The sequence below is a fragment of the Patagioenas fasciata genome, chromosome 14 (assembly GCF_037038585.1).
Source record: "Patagioenas fasciata isolate bPatFas1 chromosome 14, bPatFas1.hap1, whole genome shotgun sequence".
Taxonomy (NCBI): domain Eukaryota; kingdom Metazoa; phylum Chordata; class Aves; order Columbiformes; family Columbidae; genus Patagioenas; species Patagioenas fasciata.
In genome coordinates this window covers 6,693,339-6,718,105 of record NC_092533.1, presented here as the reverse complement: position 1 = coordinate 6,718,105, position 24,767 = coordinate 6,693,339, and the positions used below count along the sequence as shown (strand labels likewise).

Genomic DNA, 24,767 nt, shown 5'->3' with positions numbered 1-24,767 from the left:
GCCAGCACCTGCCCGTCCCAGGCTGAGGATCAGCACAAAGTGGCAGTGGAAGGTGGGAAGGCTCATAAAGATGGGGCACGAGGCTTGAGGGTTGGCTGGGCTTCTTCAGAAACCTTGTTTCTCTCTTGTTCTTCAGGTTTTTGAGATTTACTGGCTTAGGAGAGCTCTGGTAGACTAGATTATTGAATGAGGGAGGTTTGGGGGGGGTGTCTCAACTTCAGAGTAGGATAAGAGAAAGGATGGCGGTCCCTGAAGATGTTTGTATGTCTGCTTTGAGGTGGTTTGTTGTGTTGTTGGTGGTGAAGAGTACGCAGAGCTGCTTGGGGGGTGGTATTTTCTGACCACATGCTGGGCTTTAGCATCTTTCTATTAAGAAGCCTAAGCCATAGCAGGAAAAATAACTGGGGTGTTTCTGGTTATTTGCTACCACATCAACTAGAGCTGCATCCTGGGATGTTGGCTGGCCTTGGCTAACCCTTCTCCTCGCACTGAGCTGATACTGAAGAGGCTGAGCCCCTGCCAGGAACACTAAGCAGAATGGTTTCACATCCTGCAGTATTCTAGCTAGGCTGATGACACTGCTCTCTCTAAGATGGGACACATCTTCAAGCTTCCTAGTGTCTTGTGTCTGACATGGCCCTGGCTAAGTTTTAGGGCAGAGATAAGAGAAGTGATGCTGAGTGGCTGTAAACAACATTAAAAGCAATTCTCCTTGTTCTAGATAGGTTTATGGATCTTGTTATTGCACATTCTCTTTTATCTCCAGAGTGCTTTTGGAGTAACAAGTGAGTCTGATGTTTCACTTGCACCTCCTTATCCTTGGGACCAACGTCCTATGCTCTGATGCTCCAGTTGTGTTGGTCCCTTCTCACTGCAGGGGGCTGGACTAGGTGGCCTTTGAAGGTCCCATCCAACCCAAACTGTTCTATGATTCTATGATGCAAATGCCTTTCCTTCTGTTGCATGGGTGGAGTGAAGCCATTCGTTTTAATGCTCATAGGGACCTTTTGTTCTACTGACATTTTTATAAAAGAGGCATTACCCATTCCTCTGTTGCTCTGGGAAGAGGTGCCTGGGGTCCCCATGGCAGAGTTTATTTTGGACGGCTCTAGTGTTGGGTCACTGGTCTCATGTTAAACTTCGCAAAAGTCTGTGCTACTGATTTATGAACTGGCAGACTGCAATGTGGCTTAGTCTATAAATAGCTGGGGTGTGTGTGGGGAAGGATATTAATGGTAAGCATGGCCCTGTGCCAGTCCACTGACTGTATCTCTAGCTGCAAGGCATAGCCAGGGGGATTTAGGCAGCATGCAGGGATGTGGTGGTGGTGGGGAAGGAAGTCACTTTTATAGGGTGATATACATCTCTGACTGCTTTGTGTCATACATTTGGGATGGGATGTGACACAAACAAATGGAAAGCCATGGCCTTCTGGGAACTGGCTGGCTCGAGCAGACTGAGTCCTGCCCCCCCGCTCTCCTCGGGCTTCCTGCACCAGCACCTGCTGGCGAGGAAGGATCTGTGACCCTCAAAGCCTTTCTCCTCCTTTGCAGGGCCACTCAGACATTGCAAAGTGGGTTAGAAAATGTTCTTGCTTGGCTTGTCTTTCCTCTGGGGCAGATGATCCATCTGTCTGCTCTGCTCAGAAGTTGTGAAGGAAAAGCAGCCTCATGAGCATCCTGGGGATGGGCAGGAGAAGCCAGCCCGTGTTTCTCTAGCCTGGAGATGGTGACCACCATCTTGCACCTTGCGTGAGCAGCTGGGCTTGTTCCTGGTGGAGGTGGAGGTGGCCTCAGCTGCAGTCTGCACGGGAGTCCTGTCGTGTGAAAAGCTCCTTTAATCCACCCCCACCGGTGATTTCTCTCAGGTCAGTTGATCAGTTCTGCCAGGACTGTGGCTGCCTCGGCCTCATGCTCAGTGAGCACCCGCGGTGCATGTGAGGCTGTGACAGGCTGGAGGAGGCGCTGCCATCAAGAGGGAGCCCACGGCCTGTTCGCTGTTTCGGGCCTGCAGACCCCCCATGGGGGGCCGGAGATTGGCTGCCCCGTATTTGCGGAGGCAGCAGCATGGCCCGCCAGGCCACGCGGCCGCCATGTTGGGCACCGTCCCCTTCCCTCCAGCAGGGGGTGGTGCTGGGCGCGGAACACCGCCCCTCGTGGCGGGCTGCCTGTCCCTTTAAGAACGCTGGAGGTGGCCTGTCCGTCAGGACCCGCCGCGCTCTCTCATTGGCCGCCGCGCTCTGCGCCGCACAGAGGGGGCCGCCCCGATCTATAACGGGGTTTACCAGCACCTTCTCAAGGGCGCTGCCGTGCGGCTCAACCACACTACGGCGTCAGGCCTACCCGCCCTTCGCTCCTGGTAGCGCGGGTACCGTCGTCCTATTGGCTACAGAGAAATCCATCAGGTCTAATCCCACCCCGACAGCGGGAGCGCCACCGCCCATTGGTTCTGCTAAGTGTCGATCACTTTCACTGTCCCGCAGAGCCAGGCCGCATGGTTGGTAGGCTGAGCTGCCCCTCAGCTCTCCGCCCGCTGCTTTTCCCGCTGCGGACCAACTAGCATCCGAGTGAAGGCAAACGCCGTTCTCTGATTGGCTCAGCCGTCTCCCGCTGGGGTAGGCTGCGCGCCGGATATATTTAGCCGGCGGCAGAGCACGCCGTTGCGTGAGGTGCCTCTCGTCCGCCGGGCAGGCCTGTGTTGAAGCGACGCCTCTCGCTCTTGTCCCGCTCCGCCCGCAGGTGAGGGGGAGGGCCCGCGACCGCAGGGGGAGCGGGCGGGAGCCCCTGGTGGGGTCGCGTTCTCCTGGGGACGCCTGCGGGCCGCACGCACCGGGCCTTGCCTGAGGTGCCCCCCCCCCCCACCTCTCCCTTCCCCTTGGTGGACCTCGGTCTGTGGGGGGAGAGGGCTGCCGTTGCGCCCCCGCGTTCCTGCTGCCCCAGTCCCGCGTGCGCGGCCTTCCCGGACCCGGTGTTGCTTTGTGATGAGCGCTCTCCCGTCCGAGCCCGGGGACGGGCTTTCACAGCCCCTTGTGGGGCTCTGGAGCGGGGCCCGCAGGCGGGAGGAACCTCCTGGTCCCGTGGCGGCCTCAGAGACTTCCGAGGCGGGCTGGGGTCCACCGGTGTTGCTCGGGCAGCGGGTACTGAGGAAGGGAGCGTTATTTGCGGGGTGTGAGGGGGGTGAGGGGTGGCTGTTCGCGGGCCTTCATTGTGTGAGTGGAAATGTAGAGCTGGGAGCTTTGTTCTCGGCTTTACAGACTGTGGTGGGTTTTATCCGGGTTTTTTTATTGTTGTTTTTTGCGTGGTTTTTTTTGGGAGCTGGACGCTAGGTATGAGACGAGCCAAAGCCTGGCGGGTAGCTGAAATAGCCCCTTTCAATAGTTGCAGATGGAGGGAGTAACGCTGGGTGCTTACGCAGCGAGGTCATCCTACCAGTGTATTAGATCGTAGGTGTCTCCCTTATTCTGACTTTATAGATGAAGGGAGTTGCAATTCGAGCAGAAGGAGAGTAGGCATCTTACCTTGACTTACCGCATGACCTTGGCTGGATCCAAGATTAAGCCAAGATTTAAATGCAAAGCAGTGCTTTTATGAAAACTTTCCAGCCTCTTGTAAGGCTGTAGATAAACTTGCTGGCCGAAAAACACAGAGAAGAATGCCATACATATTTTAATTCTTGATCTGGATGTACTAATGTGTTATTAATTCTTAACAGGCTTACCCGGTGACCTTTTTTGTTAAGGTTTGCATGTATAGAGTAAGTATTCTTTACAAAGAAAATGTGATTTTTTGTTTTCACAATAGGCTGACAGCAGCGTTTGCAGCAAGCCGCCATGTTTCCAGTGGATACTATTTTTGTCTGGCCTATGCTCTCACAGTCAGAAGTGACAGCTTTAGGAAATGTGGGCACTGCTATCAAGCTCTGAAAGCTAATGCTTCCAGGTGCCGTAAATCAAATGTGGTGTGTGCGTGTTGGATTGTTTTTAGCTAACAAGACTTTCTAGATTGGTGGTGTAAAGAGAAGGGAGTGCAGAAGCTGACAGACAAAAACTGCATTTCAAACCTTTTCTGAAATCTTTCTATTGACCAAGTGAAACTTCTCTTATTCGCTTTCTGTAAAGAATAATGATTTTACTAAAGAGGTAGTTCTGTGATATTGGTGGGAGGATGTTCACATCCTGTGAACTGAGCTCACCTTTTCCTGAGGTACCTCTGTCAGTAAACTTGTTGTTGTGAAGTTGTGAGTCTGGCTTTAAAAAAAAAAAAAGGCAAAAAAAAGCTTAGTGGTTGGAACATATAGCTAAAGTGAAGCTTAGCACTAAGTGTTTATGTGCCTAAGGTCTTGTATCCTAATAGTCACAGAGCATCTTTATGATGATGATCTCACAACTTTTTTAGTAGCATCACATGTTCCACGGAGTAGTTTGCCTGAAAGGCTGTGTTAAAACTTGGTAGCAAGTGTCATTGTACAAAACCTGTTAGAATCAAATCAACATTGGAACCTTTGTAATTGTGTATCTTATTTTTAAGTGTAAATCTTTTCTTAAAATCTTTTTTTAAATGATGTAACCATCAGATGCTAAACAGGGATCTCCAGTTCTTGACTTATATGAATTAGGCAACCTCCTTTTTTTGTGATGATGTATTCTTCCAGGTGTGAACACCTTAAGTTGAAGGCCAGAGAACACAGTTAAATGTAAGGTAGGGGACCTGGTGGACAAGATTTCCTTTGTGTATGATGGTGAAGTGTAAACATCGGGATCCTTTTGTAGGTATTCTTCACATTTGGAGTCTAAGAAGGAACAAAAATACACAATAAGAGTTGTTTGTACTGTGATTATATAAGACCACTGCTCTACTGTTCATTTTGCTGCGAGCACAACAGTAGCAATAAGTTCAATAAAACTGATACTCTTAAGTTTAAATATTTTAATTTTAAGTATGAAACATTTATGCATGTTCTTTGTTTCAGAAAGCTAGTGGTTTTTGCTTTGCAAATTGTATGGTGAATATATACAGAGGAACAACTTTTAATTAAAGTAAAAGCAAAGATGGTGTTACTATAAGAACATCTTGATATTGATGTTCATAATAATAGTGCCTGTTGAGAGAGCACTTATAAGATTAGCATAAATGGCCTATTTGGGTTAGAAAACATTAGAACTTGGACCTCGTTTTGCTTGGACTTCTTTGGCTAATGTGATGAGTGAAGAATCGAAGAGGAAATAGCAGTGGAGCAGGGCTGTAGTGGGGTGGTGCTGGTTGGTAGGCTGGCTGTGGTCTGCTGTGCTTGAAACAAACAAAAAGTGAAAACAATAGTTCTGTGTACAGGATACTTTTTTACAGGTGCCTGTATAAAATCTCCAGAGTTGAAGTAATTATTAACTTCTTGCTGAAACTGCTAATAGACTTGATAATCTCCTCCTACCTCATTGAGTAATTTAGAAAAAAAAGGAAAAAAGCCTGATCTTCAGCAACTCTAAAATAATCACTAAAACTTTGCAGGCAGTGAATATTATACTTGTCTGAGGTCCTAGTTTTGCAATATTAGATCTGGACCTCTTCCAGAAAGACATAGCTGATGGAGTACAACTTTTAAGAGCTAGAAGATTATGAGCTGTCAGTTATGTGCAAATAATGCTATGGACCTGATTCCTTGCTGAGGCAGATGTGAAATACTGCATTTTAAAATGCTGGTGGCCATTTTCTGCTTTCTTTTGCATTGCCCTGTACTGTTTTCTCTTTTTGCTTATGATTGGTATTAGGCTGACTTTCTGTTTTAAGTAACAATGTAACAAAGCCATGACAGATCAGCCCTTAGTGCTGGGATCCAGGCTATGAGTGAAAATTCAGTGTCTTGCCTGGCTAAAATGGGTAGAGGTGAAAGAGTTGAGTCTATTTACAGGAACTGCTGCTTGGCATGCAGAAAATATTTTGTTAAATTTTAATCCTGGGGAATGAGCTTGAATTTCAGTGCAATGTCTGTGTAGCTAGGTGTTCTAATCTGCCTCTTCTGACTGCTTATGAGTAACTTTTGCTTTTTACATTAAGAAACTGCAGTGGAGCCAAATGGAAAAATTTCAGACCTAAGAGAAGACTGGACCTGCTGCCAACTTCGAGTTGTTGGAGCAGCTCTTGGATGTCAAAACAAAACCTGTTCTAATGGCAAAATCATAGAGTTTAAGAAGCTACTTCATAATGAAGCAGTCTGAAGAGCAGTATAGGCATAAACCTGATTGTTATTTTTCATTTAAAAAAATGAGTAAACAAACCATTTGGACCAGCACTTATCCTACCACCCTTTGGCGTGGAATTTGCATGGTTAAAATGTAATTTTACAGAAAAACATTACTTCTAATTGTAGGGAAAATGAGGTTGGAATAGGTCCAGTTGGAAATGAAATTCCTTCACCCAGGTGTGGGGAAAAGTCCATTTAGGATAATCTAATTTAGGAATATTAAAGAGTGTAGAAATATTTCTGTGAATTCTCAAGACTTTGAGTTCTGAGAGAACTCAGTTTTTCAAGAGGAGTTCATTTTGGACTTCTGTCAAATTACAAGGGCCAGTTTTTTCTGTAATGCTAAATGCAGCATAGCTGTCTTTTTGTGATGAGATGAAGTGTTACTACTACTTAGACTAAGATGATCTACTTTGAGCCTAATGTTACAGCATGTCCCTCTCCATTAGCCTCGCTTAACTTTTTTTCATTTGCAAGATTATTTCCAGCTTTTCTCTATCAAACTGAAGGAGAATATGAGCAACTCCCTGAACTGTTTTAGTATGTAAAGGAGAGGGAATAGGGCATGTTCCATTCATTTTGTAGCTGTTTACCTAACATACCTGGTTACAACTTCTCAGCAGTTGAGAACTTTACTTCTGGAAGTGCACATAGGAGTTTGTGCATGTACAGGCTACTGTGACTGTCTTGGGGCAGCCTTTGTTGGAGGATGATCAAACTGTCTATATGTGCTTTAAAAATAAAAGTATTGACTGACCTGGATGGCAAGACATACTGCAGGTGAAGCTGTCTCATGAAAAATGCCCAAATAGTGATTTAGCTTCAGGTTGTACTTCTGAGACTGCAAGTCTATTTTTCATGATGGAGTCCTGTCACAGGAGAAGTTTACCAGAGTAGGTATAGGTCCAGGGCTCTCTTGCCTTTTGGGCATTTAGAATTATAAGAGATTAAGATGTCTAATTTAGTGCTTTGGTATATTTTGGTTTAAGGCAATAAAGTTTAAGTAATGGGTACTTAAATTTGTGTGTTCTAGAGCTTCCACCTTGCTTACTCTCTATCTCCTTTATGTAATGAGTAGGGAACTTCTAGTGACTTGTTGAGAGATGCAAAGCCATGTTGAGACATCTGAGAAGACAAGCATTTCACTTCCCTTATCATAAATCTGTAGTGTACATCATTGAAACAAAAGTAAGTAATGAACTGCATGTGAAACTCATATGTTTGTAACATATGAAGTAACTTGGGTATGTATCTTCTAAGTTTGAGTATTTTTTTCCTGTGACACAGTACAGCAGAACTTTCTTAAAGGTAGTGCTAAATACCTGAGCTGCAACCTAAAGAGGAACTCCAGCTATTTGGCTACTGAAAGGTGACACTTGCTGGGTCGTGGGCACATGGCAGCTGTTACAAACATTAACTTACAATAAAACCTGTTCCTTGCTGCTAATTCTAAGCAAGGATGAAAATGCTTATGCTGCTTTTGCAGAAATGCTATTTTCTGTTTGTATGGCTAGTGTTTGTGTTGCTGAGTAGAAGTGATGTGTGATAAAGTAGAAAACTGGAAGCCAGTAGAGACAGCTTTAAAAAGGAATAAAAAAAATTAAAAAAAAAAAAACAAACCCTAAACCCACACCAAAATAGACCCAGCACTTGGGGAAGGCTAAACATTTTCAGGGGAGAATCCAAGAAGAACAAGTTGGTGAGAAATTCTTGTGATATCGCTTACCTTTAATCCCAAATTTTTAAGATTCTTCCAGGTCAGATTTTTTTTTCCCCTTTTAAACAGGACCTTATTTGCTGTTTGTTTTTGGATGGTAGATGGACCTTTATGCTCCTAGCTGCAGGAACAATATCTAGTATTTTTTGCCTTCTCTCTTGCTTGACAGAACTGAGCAGTACAAGAAGCACTGAATTTTGTCTACAAACTGACAGACTCTGTGGTATCCATCAACTCGTGGATCACACTTGGGTTTATTAGCAAAAACACAGGCAGACTTCTAGAATGACAGCTCTTCTGCAGCAATTCATGGTTTGTTTATTTGTATTCTTGCAGTGTTTGAAGGGCTGTGCATTGCTGCTGAGTAAGGCTTCCCATCTGCCACTGGCAAGCAGAGAGGTTTTTCAGTACTAACATGAGCAGTGTTGAATGTAATTCTGAATTATTTTTTTAATCTTGTAATGAAAGCTGTTTTCTTGTGCTTAAATTTGGATTGATTCCTTGGATACTTTGATTAGAAAATAGTTAAGCTTCTAATTTGTTTTTTTCTTATTGATCTGTTGGTGTAACTCTAGCTTCTCTATACCATTCCTCATTGGTATGTCTTGAAGCTTCAGAAACGAGTTCAGGTGTTGCTCTGCCTTTCTCCAACATGAGGATAATTAAGTACGGAGAAAACTGTTTGCCCAAGGATGCAGCATTCTGGTTGCTGCGTGATTATTTTTTTGGTAGGATCCAGCTCCTTGGAACACCTTGAGTACCCCACTGCCTGTCTCTGTAGGTTGCGTGGTTGCCACACAGTAGATGCTACTTGCTGTAGTGAGTGGAGAAACAGCTGTGGTAAGTTTGAGGATCCAGATCCACATTTTGTTAGGTGTTGGTTTTGAAGATTATTGATAAAGGCTCCTTTGCATATGTCTAGCACTTAGCACTGCTCTGATCTTGGCTGGGGAGTACCTGCTTCTGGAAGTTCCTAGTGAATACATATTTCTTGTGGCCTGTCTTAGTGTTTCCAGGAGATACTAGTAAGAGTTGAGTGCAGGTAACCTCACAACCTGTTCCAATTTTATTTTCAAATATTTCATTGAATAAGTTATCCTGTCACTTAGCTTTCAGGCTCTGAATTACAAGTATCTTGCCTCTTGTGGAATAGTGCTGCCTTTAAGATATCTGATTTCAGGCATTAATTTCCTTCCAAATCTGTCAAAATACAGTAAAGGTGAACTGTCTCTGACTGATGCATAAAATACAGGCTGCATTGTCGTGATGCTGTTCCCAGTGACACTGTCTGCTTCTGCATCCAGTGGGAGGCAAGTATTGAGACCTGCTTTTTAAAGATCGGTGTTCTGCGACTTGTGTTACCTGTCGATTTGAGGTGCTTTTTTGGCACTTTGTAATTTAGGCTTGGGGTCAACAACTAGGTCTCTTTTTGTTTTCCTCAGTTTAAAGCTGTCTTACACCAAGATCTGAGATACCCTTCTTGTTTTATCTGATATCTTGTGGTGGTTTAAATATGCATTTCTTTCAAGAGGTTTACATTATTCTTCCTACTTGAGCAAGCTGGTATAAGGCCATAAATCCCCAGCTGACATGGTAACTGGAACTTGCCTAGTGATGCAAGTTTAGTTTGTTTGGGTTTTGTTGTTCACTCTAATATTTCATATTGTACTTCATACAGGGACTACTTTTTTTTTTAGTTAGTAGCACTAGCAGATGTTAGTAATGTAAAATGTATGGAGAGTTGGAATTAGCTAAATTGTTTTGTTTCTGTTGTTTAACTTTTAATCTAGATCATGCCTTTGGAGGCATATTAGGAGTTTTCTTCATGTTTTTGTTTGTACTAATTTTTTTCTTCTCCAAAGCAGCAGTAATAACTGCTTCTAGTGCTGGTTATTCCATATAGATAAATGGTTTGTGGATTTGAACATGCTCACCTGTTGCTAAGCAACTTGAAAAAATCCTAAATGATACTTAATTACGCAATCCTATTAACTATTGACCAGACCTTTAATGTCTAGCAAACTTGTTGTCTGCCAGCTTTGCAGTGGGATGTGCTTAGATACGGACACATCTTTTTCCATGTGAGATTCTCAGTGTTTCTGAAGTTTTCATAAAGCCTTTTTATTTTAAGGACTTGGTACCAAAATTAGAGAGTAGAGTTGTATAAAAAGTTTGACCTTCTGGTTTAGAGGGGGAAAAATATCTTCATGTGGGTAACACATTAATTGTACTGTCAGAGTTGCTTTTGTATAGTTAAGTTGCAGAAATGAAAGATGTAAATTATGTTTCATAGAAGCTGATTAGGTTGTTGGAAACAGTGTAACAGCTGTGAGAATACCTTAGTTAAACCTGTAATTAAAAGAATGGAGGCATGACATGAATATTTGGTATCCTGTAAACTATCAATTTGTAGACATGCTCAGGAATCTCATACCAAAGGAATCACTTTGTAGCACACAAATAGCCAAAAGAGTGTGTGAACTGCTGTGAGTTTTTCTCTGGATATGCTGTGTAATATTCCAGTCAAACAGAACTATAATACCTTGTAGTAACTTTGGATTTTTTGAAAATGTTTCTTGTATTGAAATGCAAGTCAAAAATATGGAAGTGAAGATGGCAGAGAACAAAGGCCTAAGGATGATGGTAAAAACAAACTGTGGCCTGTTTAGAATATGCTTTGATGTAAATTTTAATTTGTATTTCCATTACTACTGACATTTTTCTTGACAGGAGGTGTTTAAAATTGCCACACACTTTAGGAAGTGAAGTTTGGGATTTTCTGACTTACACGTTTTATTTCAGTGGCATCTGATCCTCTGGCTTGTTACATCAAACTAAGTGGGTTCTGCAGTCACTGGTTGTCCTGAGAGTCTGAACATTGTCTGATGTACACTAAAGAGAGGGCTTTTTGTGTTGGAAGTCTAGTAGAAAAAGATTCAGACTAAACTCCTTGTCTGCTTTAGAAATAAAAAAAAAAATTGAGACAGCGAAGTTTAGTTCACTTTCACTGTGTAGCAGCTTGAGAGAATACTAACAATGCTAGCTGTTAGGTGTTCTTTGAGTCCATTTTTCTGAACACTAATATGCTAATGATTTCTGTGGACCTAAATCTGAATTTGCTAACACTGAATTTACATAAATGGCTCTAATTTACATAACCGTACTGTAGAAATTCAGTGCCTGGCATTGATTTTCTGTCAAGTAGGAGCATTGTAACAGATGGTGGAATTTTCCATCAGCCAGGTGATAACCACTGTAAAGGAGGTATTTGTCCTCCTGTAAGTCTCTTGGCTTAAGAAAAGGGCTCAGTTATGTTGCAGAATTGCTCTAATGTATTTGTTGTAATTTGAATTATCCAATTTGTTTTACCTATATGGAGTAATATGAATGCATGTTTGAATGAATCTTCAATTATCTGATTTTTCAGCTTTTCCTGTCAATTTTTACCCTTTCTTCATTATCACAAGTGACAGGAAGGTATATAGATAAGCTTCTCTCAGGAGTAATGTAGTGACATTCAAGCATTTGGTTCTGTTATGCTCTGTGCAGTAGTAATGCAGTATAGAGTATTTGCAATTATTCTTAAGGAATAGTGGAGTAGTGAATTGCTCATGAGTGGTAGGGAGGAAATATTCTCTTTGGAGGTGCTTGGCTCCTGTCATTCAGGTTGTGCTGGCTGACAACAAGAACAGATGGCAACTGGCAGTGTAGCAGCAGGTGCAGGAGGAGTAAAACCAGATTGTTGTCCTGTGATTAGGTCATGTAAAGGTTTTTCCCATTTATTTTCAGATCCACTTAATGAAAACTGGGTGTTCTATTCCTCTTTCCATTTTAAAAGTTAGTTCTGATAATTTTTTTTTACCCTTAGCAGTAGGGAAGTCCTCTGATTTTAGTGTTATTTTTATCATGTGAATGTGACAGCCACAATCAGCACAAGCCACTTTACTTTCAGGGTGTCTTCAGTACAGTGTTGGCACGGCTCAGAACAGCATTGATCCCATGTGCTAGTGGGTTAATACAGGTGAGGGCTCTCGCTGAAGAAGAGAAATCTGAAAGAGCTTTTGGTGCATGAACTGTTGAGATTTGAGTGCTACATACAGGTAACAGTTTACCATTGAGAGGATGTCAAGCTTTGTACATCCATATTCTAGAAGCAATTGAAAAAATTTCTCAGAAGAGCATGATTTAGCACTTAACAGAATTGAGTAGGAAACCTGCCTTTTGACATCTGTAGGAATAAGCTTGAATTCCAGGGGAAACTAGTCTTCACAAATTAAATGCATGCTCTGCACCTTCCCCACCCTTCCTACACGCCTTCCCCCCTAAAAAAATGAATAAGCAACATGTGTATGGTCTTTATATAGAGCTCTTGTCTTACTCCAAACAGTGATCTTGGGGGATGTGGTCAGACTCTCTAAATGTGAACTAGCAGCACAGAGGCAAGTTTAACTGATGTGGAGGAATTAGGTGTTACTTTGTCAGTTAAGCTGACTGAATCTAAAAGCACAGGTCTTGTCTGTCTGCTGTTTCTAGTCCCACTGCTTTAGGGTTGTCATGCTCCTTGTAGTGATAAAGCTTCATGGGTGCTTGGCAGGAAACAAAGTTAAATGAGGAAATGGGTAGTGGTACCCACAATTTGGCCTTACTTTACCTGTGATGTTTTTTTCTTACTGTTTGATAATATTTTGTGGGGATGTAATTTCACATGCACTAGAAGGCAAACATGTTTGTATCTTTGAGGTTTTTGTCACTTCAGACTGTCCTGGGCCTTGGACATTGGTATCTGTAGTATGTTATTCTTACAATTCAAAGGCTTCTTCAAAACCACAGATACTGGGAACTTCCTAAAATGAAAGTGGTCTACAGACTCTGAGCAGTTCCTGTGGGCCAGAGCCAACCATGGGACTATCACCTTCTTTCTGCACAGTTAACTCTTGAAAACATCTTCAAACAAATGGAAGCTTCTGAGTGTATTGAGGAGCCTTTTTCAGTTCAAGGTGATATTTGGCCGTATCCTTTCTGCAGGTTACCATGTAAATAACATTGCCTTGTGTGGTGGTGATACACTTCTTACTAAAAGAGAAGGCACTCGTGTGTCAGATCTTTCTCCCCTGTGTTTAAACTTAGAAAAAGTGCATTTAAAAAAACTTCAGTGGGTAAACTTTGCACGTATTTTATTTTTAAACTCAAAGTGAAAAAAGTGTACGTGTGTAGTTGTGATAAAAGCAGAGCAAAACACATCAATGTATGAAAAACTAGCAATTATTGTTGTCATAGTAATAACATTCTAGTTATGTCTTCTGTTTCAGACTTTGAACTGCTTACCTGCCAGGGTAGAAACTTGTGTACTGTATCTCCATCTAAGCTGGATGCAGTGTATGTGGACCATTGCTGGGAATTTAGGTGTTATCACATCCTCAAATATGTTAGCTGCTGTTTTGCCAGTGTGGTTAAACATTGCCTTGTGTGTTTTCATTAGAGTCTTGTCAGACCACAATTTGAGACACAAGGAATTTGCCTGGTTGATATAGACTTAGATTTATCCAAAATACCAGCTCCCATATTGTCTTTTTTTGTACGTTATTCTCTTTGGGGTTTGAAGCTTCTGGTTTGCGTTTCTGGTACATCCAGCAGTGTGGCTGTAGCTTCCTTTGCAGGCCTGTATACAGTGTGCTTTTGAAACTGTCACAACACTAACCTGGTAGGTCATTGCTGTTTCTTGAAGCTCTAGTCTGGTGTCAGTTCTTAGCATTTGAAAGACTACTTCTCTGAAATTCAGCAAGTATAATGAAAGTGTCAAACAAGATCCTTGGATGAATTTGGAACAAGGCTTAGTACAAGTATATGGGCTGCAATCTATTTTTCTTTTCCTCTTACACTGCTCAGATGATAGTTGTGGGCTACTCTGTTCACCCAGGATACAGGATGCTGCTAGAAACAGTGACAAGAGAAAGCTTGTCCTAATGTTAACTGCCTGGGTCTGAACTTTGCAGACTCTATCTGAATTAGTCTCTGCTAGAGGGCTAGTTATTTTGACCCAAATTGCTTTTTAGAGGATCAAAGTTAGTTTTGATTTGCACAACACATCTGAAGTATATGCATATTGAATTTAAATACCATGTGTTTAGGAAAGTGGTGTGTGGGGGAAGGGATTGGGGGTCAGTAATGGGGAGAAAGTTTTCAGTTGCTACATGTGGTCTTTTAATGTCCTTTTGGTGACCATCTGCTTGACTCACTGCAGATAGTACTTTCACTAGCTCTTTATTGTCAGCACTATGGGGCCTGAATAGTTGCAGGAAAATTAGTTATCATACATAGTCTGTGATACATCAACAGCAAAGCTGTCTACTAAACACCTATTCTGCTACCTATTGGTATAACTGAGTATGAAGCAGAAAAATCTACTCTTGTTTCTGTATTATGTAGCAAGAACATGCTCTGGTATCAGTGTTTATCCCTACTGGTTTCAGTCTTTTTTGTATGAGTTTGAACAGTGTGTGTGAGTATTTGAAAGCAAAGAAACATAGGAATCTGCTTTGGTTTTGACTGATCTGGACTGAAAATACATGTTGTACAACCTACCTGCAAAGGCTTTCTTTTTGTGACTTACAAATCCATGGAAATTAGGTGGAAAGTACCTAGGTTGATTTGTCCCTGGACCTAGGTATGGGTGGTATGTTTCATTTGGTTGGTCTTCTGGATTTAAGTGAGAAGTGACTTGGTAAGTTTGGTGGAAGCAAGGGAAGAGCAGGATGCATTTGTTTGTAGCATAGTAATTTTAATATAACGATATTCTTCTACAGCATTTGTCACTCCCAAGCAAGGAGTGCTGTGCTGCTGATAAAAATAGATTGGACTTGTTCTGACCTTTTAAAAATGCCCCTAATACACTAGCATAGGCTTTGCCTTGGAACATCTGACTTTTAATTCCGATTGTGAAGTCAAGTGAGGTAAGTAGAACTTGGATCGACTGCGAATGACTTAGCCACTTAGCAAATCCTCTTCAAGAACTGTGCTTGCTTGCTGCCTGCTTTTTACTGAGGGTGTGAAGGATGATTAAATGCTGACATGTTATGAGATGATCTCCCTTGGCCATGCAGCCTCTCCCACCACTGGTTTGGTACCCAAAGGTCTTCTCAGCACCAAAGACAGACTGAAAATGCATCAGTTGAACCGTTTACTCTGGCAGAACTGCTAATGAGTTTTGTTGTGTGCTTTCCACTGTGATTATGCTATGTGTATGTGAACAGCAATATGAAATGCTCATGTTTTATGAAGCTTTTGATTTCTCTATAGTTTTCAGTTGACCAAAGAAATGGTGATGGAGAAGCCAAGTCCCCTGCTGGTCGGGCGGGAATTCGTGAGGCAGTACTATACTCTGCTGAACCAAGCACCTGACTACTTGCACAGGTAAAGCTCTGCTTCACTTCATGATCTGTGTTTGTGTGTATTTCTTAATTTATGTGTTAAAATTGGTGAATGAACTTATTGCCGTGTCCTGCCTTGCTCCTGTGAATAGGGGAGTAACATTGAAAATGGTGTATGCTTGTATATTTAAGTCATACTGGCAGCTCTTTCTGAGAGGAAAATCAGAACAAGTTATGAATGTGCAGTAAACTACAACCTGTTATCTAAACAAATTGGTCCTGTTGGATTTAACAGGTATCCTACATTTCTAGAACTAAGCTCATTTTTGAAGATACACTGTTTTGCTGTGCTTTGATTAGCTAGACAAACCATTTCTGAAACCTTCCTTTTTCCAAACTCAGAAATGCTTACTCAGAGTATTTTTGCACTTCGGTGGACAGCTGACATCGTCCATTTGGGACAGAGGAAAGTTTACAGTGGAATTTGGTTCTAATCTTTTATCTGCTGGCAGAATGCAGTCCCATGATGGCTTATGATAATTTAACCTGTAATCCCTCAGTTACAAAATGGAAGATTTACCTGCAGTACTTTCTTTACTGTAGATTAACAAAAAAGTACTGTTGCTCTTTGCGAGAACTTGCGGGGAAGCCTTTGGCATCCTGGGTGTTCAGGGTACTGTGTTGCTTTAGGGATGTTGTACAGAAAGGAGAGAATGAGGTTAGATTATCTGGCTCTTATGAGACTCTGGTATTGGCTGTTAGTGCTTGGCTGTCTGACATCTGAATACTACAGCTTACACAGGAGAACTTTGCATTTTTCTTTTCCGGCAAAACCCTCTACCCTCAAATCACTAACAGGATTGTGGAATCGTTTGATTATATTCCAATAGTTCAGAGGGAAGACTTGCTTGAGAGTATTATATTCATAGTGCACTTTAATGTAGAGGCTCAATGTTCTTACATAACAAAGCTTAGTGTTAAAATACATCTTTCCAACAGGTTTTATGGAAAGAACTCTTCCTATGTCCATGGTGGCTTGGATTCCAATGGAAAACCAGCTGATGCAGTCTATGGGCAATCTGTAAGTGCTTAAACCTTACTGTTCTTTCCTTCTGTTTTCTCACCTCTGGTTGAGAAGAGACAGATGTCTGTGATTCATCTCTTTGTCCAAAATATGCTTCCTTTAATAAAGTTCATGATGTAAAATTGCTTGCTAAGCAAACTTAAAGGGCATGCTGCCCAGCTTTCTCTCCAGAGTTAGAGATTATATTCTGAAATAGTGTTTTATGTTTTTTCTTTCTTTGAGAGCTAACTTAGCAGAAATGGATTCTGCAGTATAATGTGTACTGTTGTTTCACAGGATATCCACAAGAAGGTGCTGTCATTAAACTTCAAGGATTGCCACACAAAGATTCGTCATGTAGATGCCCATGCTACTCTCAATGATGGTGTTGTAGTCCAGGTGATGGGAGAGCTCTCCAATAACATGCAGCCCGTGCGCAGATTCATGCAAACATTTGTACTTGCACCCGAGGTATGCTGTGTTGAGTGCTGGGCTTATTGTAGTGCTGCTTATACATCAGGATTCATGAGACCTGTCTGGTTCAGTGTGGAATCTGAAGGGTTAGACTGGGAAGGTAGTTTACCAGAAAATTCAGCAGTAATGTTCTACAAATTCATCAGGAAATTACACTACTTCTGTATGGTTGTGTATTAACCTTGACTATCATAATTACAGTTTTAAATATCTGAACTTTTGGCTACTAGGTATGTGCAATGCACATTTTTTCTTATGAGTCTTAAAGTTGTTTTATCTTTGATTTGCCTTCCTAGCACTAGTCCTCTTACTGAAAAGAACTCTTAGAAACAGGAAAATGCTTCTTACCATTTGAAAACATGGGTTCCAGACTTGTTGTATGAAGCACCGACTTAGCACTTGAGCTGGCTTTTCAAAAGAAACCTTTTTTGAACAAAACAGTTCACATAATTGACAATAAGTGATCTTTCAATCCTTTTTTTCCACCTATTTTTCAGTTTGGCTTGGATAATTTAGACCCCAGAAAGTTCTCACTCCTCCTTTTTCAGTGTTGTGAGCTATTGGAATTAAAAGAACTAATATCATCGTTTCCTATTGTTGCATTATACTAGCAAGTCAAGTATCTTTTGTATTTTCCTCTAGATAACATACATTTTGCTGAAGGAGGAAAGTTTGAAGGAGGAAATCTTATGTGGGAAGGATGACTTACCTCATCTGTTCTTGTTTTCCCATTATTTCAGTTTTTGTGTTGCTGCAATTGAAGTAATTAAATTGGTTCCTCCCTTTGATTTGCTTCTAGGGTTCTGTTGCAAACAAGTTTTATGTCCACAATGATATCTTCCGCTATCAAGATGAGGTTTTTGGTGACTCTGACACTGAGCCTCCAGAGGGTAAGTAGCAGGACTTTTTGTATTTGTTTCTGGATCTGTAATAACACTCCATTCCAAGACCAGAGGAAATGTTCTTGCTGGAGAAGGCAGATCAACATTAAGCTTTGTTCTTGTAGGTTTTTTCTTTGCCAGTAGTTTCCTTGCACTGCAGCAAGGAGCTGTGACATGCAGATGATTGTTATTTTTTTGGTGTATTATTTTTCTATTAAAAGAATTGTAAAGCTTATTTTAGCAGTTGCAGTCAGATTTGTAGGCTATAAATCTGCTTCTCTGAAGTGTTTGGAACATATTGTTTGAACTTGGTCAAAAGTGAGTACCCCGAGTGATTGCAGAAGCATAAGGAGATGTCTGTAGCATCATGATAGTGCTTCCTCTGTGCTCTTCAGTGGACTTCACCTGCATGTTGTGGAAGATGTTGTGCTTTGAACCAAGTACTAAATATATGTGTGATGTGTTTTTTTTTCCTTTTCTAACTTCGTTTAGAATCAGAGGAGGAAGGGGAAGAACCTGAGGAAAGACAGCAGACGCCTGAGGCTGTTCCTGATGATACTGGTGCTTATTACGAGCAGACTGTCAGGTAATAATATCTTATTAGGTGAAGTCGGATATTGTGCAATACAGACTGCTTGTAGAACAGGTCAAACAAATGTATTATTACTTAGTATTTTCCTCTTTGATGATCAAAAGATTTGTTTATTGGGCAGTTGAAAACAAAGTGCTGTTAGGCTGAATGCAGAGACTTTGAGATTTCAGTAGATGTAATGCTTTTCTGCTCTGTAGTGTAGCAACATGAAACTTGCATGCTTGTGCAATGTGGCCTTATTTAAACAGATTTGCTGTGTTCTTCATTGTAATGTGCCCAATTTCTATAGCGGACAAATAGTGTTTCTTATAGCCCAGTAATAGAATGAGATATGATACCACCTCTTTTTCTCTTTGTGGTGTTAGTAGCAATGACATTGAGGAACACCTGGAAGAGACAGCTGCAGAGGCAGAACCTGAGCCGGAGCCAGAAGCTGAACAGGAGCCTGAACCAGAGGCACAGGAGGAAAAATCTGAGCCAGTATTAGAGGAGTCGGCTCCAGAAGAAACTGTGGAAAAGAGTCCTTCCCCAGCTCCGGCTGATCCAGCTCCTGCAGTGCAAGAGGACTCCAGGGTAATGACAGTGGATGGTTCTTTTCTATGATGTGGTGGTTTCATCAGTATGTTTTACACTCTTGTTGTTTTACAGATCATGATCCCCTCTATGGCAAGAGGAAAAATATCTGGAATTAGAAGTGTTTTAAATGCTTTGTAATTTCCCCCCTGCCCAAATTGCTCTTCTCATCACCAGTTGGCATCCTTCCCATTAGTTACTATACAATAACAGTAGTTGAAATTCTAGCTGGTAACTAATTGGTTAACATATGCAGAGTTAAGGTAAGGCTTTGTATGTTTGGTAGGTGTGGAAACTGTGACAGCAGCCAGACTCAGATTCTTCATTTATAAACAAAGGTGCTGGAATTCTGAACAGACTGCAACCAACATGCTGAATTGGGAAAATGGGTGAAATGTGACTTCTACCTGGGGATTTTTGTCACTCTTCAGTGTTAAGGGAGGCAAAAGCGGGCAAATGAGTGTTCAGGAAACCAGTACTTTAGTTAACCTCGATGTGATCCTTGGTCTTAAGCCACTGCTGTGTTCTATTTCAACTCTATGTAGAATTTAGTAATAGGGTGGAGTTGTGACTCCATGGCTGTTACACTGTCTTTTAAATTGAAAAGATTCGAAGGGAATTGTGGGGAAACACTCAGTGACTGGATCCAGAATTTCAAGTACACATAGTAATTTGTTACTATTATCTTGTGTCTGTTAATGGTACTATCAGTAATGTTTCAGAAGAATAAAAGTGTCTGGAGTTGAGTTACAATTTTTTTTTTTAGACGTTTTCCTGGGCATCAGTAACCAGTAAGAACCTCCCTCCCAGTGGAGCTGTTCCAGTATCGGGAATACCACCTCATGTTGTGAAAGTACCAGTCTCGCAGGTAGGAGTCCAGAACCTAAAGAAGCCTAACTGTTAAATTGACTGACACTAAACTGAGGTGGGGCAAAATATGGTGAAATCTACTTGCTTACAATCTGAATTTTCAGAGACTCTGAAGACTTTCATATTCAGTGTTTCATGATGGACTTAATAAAAAAAATGTTATTGCATGGCTTTTGGGTTGAAAAAGTTGTTTCTCGTGGGGGAAAACCAGAGAATGTTCATGCAAGTGCTGGATGTAACTGCTATGTAAAATGATTGCACCCTCTTAACAGAAGAGGCAACTTCTCTAATTTTTTCCACTGTCCATGAATGAGGTTTTGTCATGAATGAGTTTGTGCAATACAATCCAGCTGTGTAACTGCAGCTGCACTTTGGGCAGGTTCTTTATTGTATTTAACTGTGGATGAGCCAACTTTGAAATTCTTAATCAAGTGACGTTTGCCCACTTGAACTAACATGCATTTTGGTCACAGTTGGAAAGAACTATGATTTTTTTTTTCCTTTATTTCCAAGTTACTTTATCAACAACTTGATAGTGAGCTCTTAAAAGCTGAACTCTACTGTTACGTTTGATTCTTTCCTCCTAACTTGTTGAATTTTTACAGCCCCGCCCTGAGGCAAAGCCTGAATCTCAGACCCCACCTCAGAGACCTCAGAGGGATCAGCGAGTGAGAGAGCAGCGAACAAGCATCCCACCACAGAGGGGTCCTAGACCAAGTAAGAGAAGCAACAAACAGTAAACTGTTGTTTTCTGCAAACTGATGATTAAACCTTTTAAGAAAAATCTCATTATTTTAGTTAGTAAGTCAATGATTTCTATTCTTGTGGGTATGGTTATTTTAGATGATCTTGGCCTGAATGTCCAGCAAACTTTAGAGCTGAATTTTACTAGCATTTTGTTGAAGTATCTAGGTTTCTACTCACATGTTTAGCTTCAGTCAGGTGATGCAAAGCAGGCAGTTACAAATTTGTTAGGGTATAATGCTTACCTTTTACATATATGAATGGATAAACAGTGTGAATTCTGACTTATAAGGTGCTAATTCTGACCATGGCTTGCATTTTGGTTTTTTTGTAAATTATTTGTGGGGACTGGCCATTCTTAAACAAATTTTACTGTTCTGTTCAAGTTCGTGAGGGTGAACAAGGTGATGTGGAAACTAGACGGATTGTGAGATACCCGGACAGTCATCAGTTATTTGTTGGGAACCTTCCTCACGATGTGGATAAATCTGAACTTAAAGACTTTTTCCAAAGTAAGTTAGTTGCTTTGCTGTACTCTTGGGGCTTGGGGGTTGGAGCCACAAGCGTGGTCAACAGAGCATTCTAATGTATGACCCAAGAACTTGGCTTTTCTCTTGCAGGCTATGGCAATGTTGTTGAACTCCGTATCAACAGTGGTGGAAAGCTCCCTAATTTTGGGTTTGTGGTGTTTGATGATCCTGAACCAGTTCAGAAGATCCTTAGCAGCAGGGTAAATAAATATCTAGTCAGTGGTTTTTGGTCTGTGAATAACTGGTGATGTTCTTCTGATTACTCTAACAAGAAAAGGTTCTTTCTGGTCCCTTTCTTCATCCCTTGGCCCCTTTCTTAAGCATCTTACAGTAAGTGGGATGTCTTTCTCTCCTGCTACCAAGACTTGTGCAGAGGGGATCTGACGTTTTCATACCATAAGAAAAATGAACTAGGACTCCGCATGGTGGCAGACTGTGAATTGCCATGTATTCATGAAAGCAGGTTACTGTTAATAGTTCAGTTCCTTTTCTAAAAGGTGTCAAAATGCTCCATGTTAAGCCCCAGATTGCTTTTCAGTGCTACTCTTTCACATCATCTTCTATATCTTCTACAGTGAAGCACAAGACTGGATGCATAGTTTGACTGTTGCCATTTTCAAGTAACCAACAATAAAACACTTTAATTTGCTTTCACGGAGAGGAGGATATGAGACAAGGTTGTTGTAGCAACAATTGAAGAGTTACTGAGGAGTCATTAATGAAAATACCTTTTCTGCTTTTGTTGCAGCCCATCATGTTCAGGGGAGAAGTGCGCCTGAACGTGGAGGAGAAGAAAACACGAGCTGCCAGGGAGGGTGACCGCAGAGATAACAGACCACGTGGACCTGGAGGCACTCGTGGGGGGCTGGGAGGTGGGATTCGAGGGCCTCCGCGTGGAGGAATGTCCCAGAAGCCAGGATTTGGAGCTGGAAGGGGGATCGGGCAACGCCAGTGAATGCATCACGGATGTTGACATGGTGGCGCAAACCCTTTTTCCTGCAGATTTGTGAATTTCAGCCTTGGGTATCTTGGAATGTGGCCCTAGCCTGTTATAGACTGCTACGTTTGATACTATTTTGGCCCCTTTTTGTTTGTGTTATGGTTTTGTGATTATTTTTTTCTAGTCCTTGTCCCAGATTCCAGCTTTGTGGAACAACCTCTTAGGAAAAGTGGATTTTAAAAAGAAAAGAACTGAATTTTCTTGTTCACCTCAAACTTACGGACTGGATTTTTTTGGTACCAGTGGTCTTTCCTAAAGGAATGTCTCTTGATTTTTCTTTTTCTTTTTTCTTCCCCCTTTCTACCGAATTTGGGTGCATTTCAGTCAGTGGAATAATATTTCACATGCATGCGTTCAAGAGCCTGTAGGAAAACATAGTACTTGGCAAGAATTTCAAGGGCAGAAAAACAAAACTCTATCGATTTATCCTTTGAGGGTCATACAAACATCCTCTGGTCTGGAGATATTGCCACTTGAAAAATTGACATTCACCTTTCTCTTTGTGGCACTGTAAAAGTGGAATAATGGGTATCTGTAGAATATTTTCTTTTGATACATGATCAAGGAAAGGAATTCGAACTACTGTTTTACCACTTTGAAATTTTGGATTGTGGGATAGGTTTTAAATGTCTAGAACTTGACTCTTAAAACACTTTTCCTGAACTTGTGAAATTTTTTATTGAAATAGGGAGGTTTTTTTCATGTTTAGTTTGTATTTGTATAAAAAAAGCAAAATTGTTGTGCCTTCTATTTATCTCTCATTCCAGTCTTGGCAAATTGTTTAAAAAATGAAAATAAAAAAGGTCTAGATTTGCTTTATCAAGTCAAGAGTATGTTGGAGTTTTTCCAAGGTGAAGAGGTTTTTCAGTCACTAGGTTTATGAGGTGTAGAAGTGGTTATAGCTGAAGTTTTTAACACTTGTTCATCAGTTTGGCTACACTGGAATAATTGAAAACAAGTACTTTTTGGATGCAGAATTTAATAATTTTGAGGCCAGGCAAACCCCATGACAGATGTCACAGAAGTAGAACTGAAGCAGAAGTACTTCTGTCACATGTTTTACAGTTCAAACGACTGTATGTAATAGTTATTTTTGCAGTTCGGGCATTAATTTCATCCGCTGCTTCTGCCAGACCTGGAGTGGATGGGTGGCATTTTTGTCGGAAGCGCAGAAGATACCTGTCTGTCCTGGTGTTAAGAAACGTGTTCAATGTTCTCCATTGCCTCCGAAAGATGAAACAAAATAAAATACAAAGCTGGGTAATTTCAGTCAGATCTTGTAAGATTGTACTGCACAAAGCAGCATTAATTCTGTGATATGAAAATGAGAGTTTTGAGTCTACACCAGACCTTCAGAGCTCTCAGTAATATGAAAGAGCTGCTTAGTAAGTTTTCTTGTATGTGTGAGGGTTCATCATTTGTTTTCTTGATTTATTAACGTAACTGTTGTGCATACGCACTATCTCTTGCCATTTGCTTGCTTTAAAGCTGGAGCAAAGCTGCCCTTGTTCAAAGGGCAGGTAGGTATTACCTGTTCCAACACAGTCACTTTTGCCTTTTACTTGCCAAACCTAATGGTCGAGCCTGGTTATGCTAAATGTCAGAGTTTTGGTTTCTGTTCTATTTTAGCTTCATCTTCAGAGTTGTGTTACGCTATTTGTCCCTTCCCTCCTTATGAATGTTTCTCAGATTGACTTGCTTACGATCTGTTCCTGAAAACTAAAATATCTTGATGGATCAGATGGGAGCTGAGTGTGACAGCAGTAGCTGTGGTATGTGCTCTCACAGCCAGCGTGCTGGAAATACGTACTGCTTCCTCTTGTGGTGGTAACTGGTATTTTTCTAAAAAGTGAAAAATCCTTCTGCATTCTCTGTATCAGGAATGACCATGAAGTGAAGGTGTGCAATGGAAGTCTTTGACTCTTTGTGACTTTTTTTTCTTCTCACTTGTTGGGTTTCTGCTGGTTTTGATGTTAAATCCAAAACTGCAGTAAGAGGTTGCACTTTAGAGTAAACAAAGTGCTATTAATGGAAGCTTTTGTAGCTCTTAACCAAATCTGGAAGAGCACCCGGAAGCTTGAAACACCATCTCTGTAGTGGGAGTTTGGACAGTTCTGGCTCATTGGCTTGAGAAAGAGCTGAGGAATGTCAGTGAAGAATTTCAAAGCCTATAAGGTGAAGTGTATGCTTGTTTTCGTATGAATCATACTCTCAATATGTTCAATAATGAAAGACCCAGAAAGTTATGTTCTTGTCCAAGATGACAGGCAAAATAAAATATTTACATAAAATTTTCTTGGAATGTCTTGTTAAGAAATACTTTTCAAAAGCCAGTTATGTTGACGGCATCTTGAAAAAATGCAGAGTTGACAGTATTTGCATTTTGGTTCTGGGACTAGCTAATAGCAAAGTTTACTGAAAAGACCTGCTTTAAAATGTTGTCATGTTGGCTTTCTTGTTTAAACTTTCTAGTAGCCTCAAGGCCTTCTGATTTCTGCATTGACTGTGCTGTTAAGGCCTCGGTGTCTCTTGCTGAAGGTCTTCAAGGCCTTGCATGCGTTCATGGTGAAGATGACTATGAAGAAGTCACGATTTGATTTGCCTTGGCTGGCTGCACTGAGCTAGGACGGCTACAAGGAGGTTAACCTCCAACCAAGGTGATGGAACTCTTTCTGGAAACAAAGGCCACATGGAAGTCTCAAATGAATAGGACTGTGTCTCC

The 24,767-nt window shown here is 41.3% G+C and overlaps 1 protein-coding gene across 3 annotated transcripts; it reads left to right on the top strand.

Annotated features, from left to right (window-relative positions):
* Positions 1-2,582: 2,582 nt before the first annotated feature.
* G3BP1 (G3BP stress granule assembly factor 1) lies at positions 2,583-24,336 on the top strand. 3 transcript variants are annotated; one of them, XM_065849070.2, is made up of 12 exons: positions 2,583-2,738; positions 15,248-15,361; positions 16,318-16,399; positions 16,679-16,852; positions 17,655-17,745; positions 18,229-18,322; positions 18,697-18,901; positions 19,668-19,769; positions 20,377-20,488; positions 20,902-21,027; positions 21,115-21,245; positions 21,794-24,336. In XM_065849070.2, the coding sequence occupies exons 2-12, from the start codon at positions 15,267-15,269 to the stop codon at positions 21,998-22,000; spliced, it is 1,419 nt and encodes a 472-aa protein (XP_065705142.1). In that variant the 5' UTR covers positions 2,583-2,738; positions 15,248-15,266; the 3' UTR covers positions 22,001-24,336. The 3 variants fall into 3 exon arrangements, with proteins under 3 accessions (XP_065705142.1, XP_065705143.1, XP_065705141.1); XM_065849071.2 differs by having other exon boundaries at positions 18,694-18,901; positions 21,136-21,245; XM_065849069.2 differs by having other exon boundaries at positions 18,694-18,901.
* Positions 24,337-24,767: the final 431 nt, after the last annotated feature.

What these genes read in the sequence shown, in the direction of transcription:
- G3BP1 (XM_065849069.2), top strand. Translation starts at nt 15,267, where the DNA reads ATGGTGATGGAGAAGCCAAGTCCCCTGCTGGTCGGGCGGGAATTCGTG. An exon ending in TGACACTGAGCCTCCAGAGG is followed by an intron (nt 17,746 to 18,228) that starts GTAAGTAGCAGG and finishes AACTTCGTTTAG; the next exon opens with AATCAGAGGAGGAAGGGGAA. An exon ending in TATTACGAGCAGACTGTCAG is followed by an intron (nt 18,323 to 18,693) that starts GTAATAATATCT and finishes TTGTGGTGTTAG; the next exon opens with TAGCAATGACATTGAGGAAC.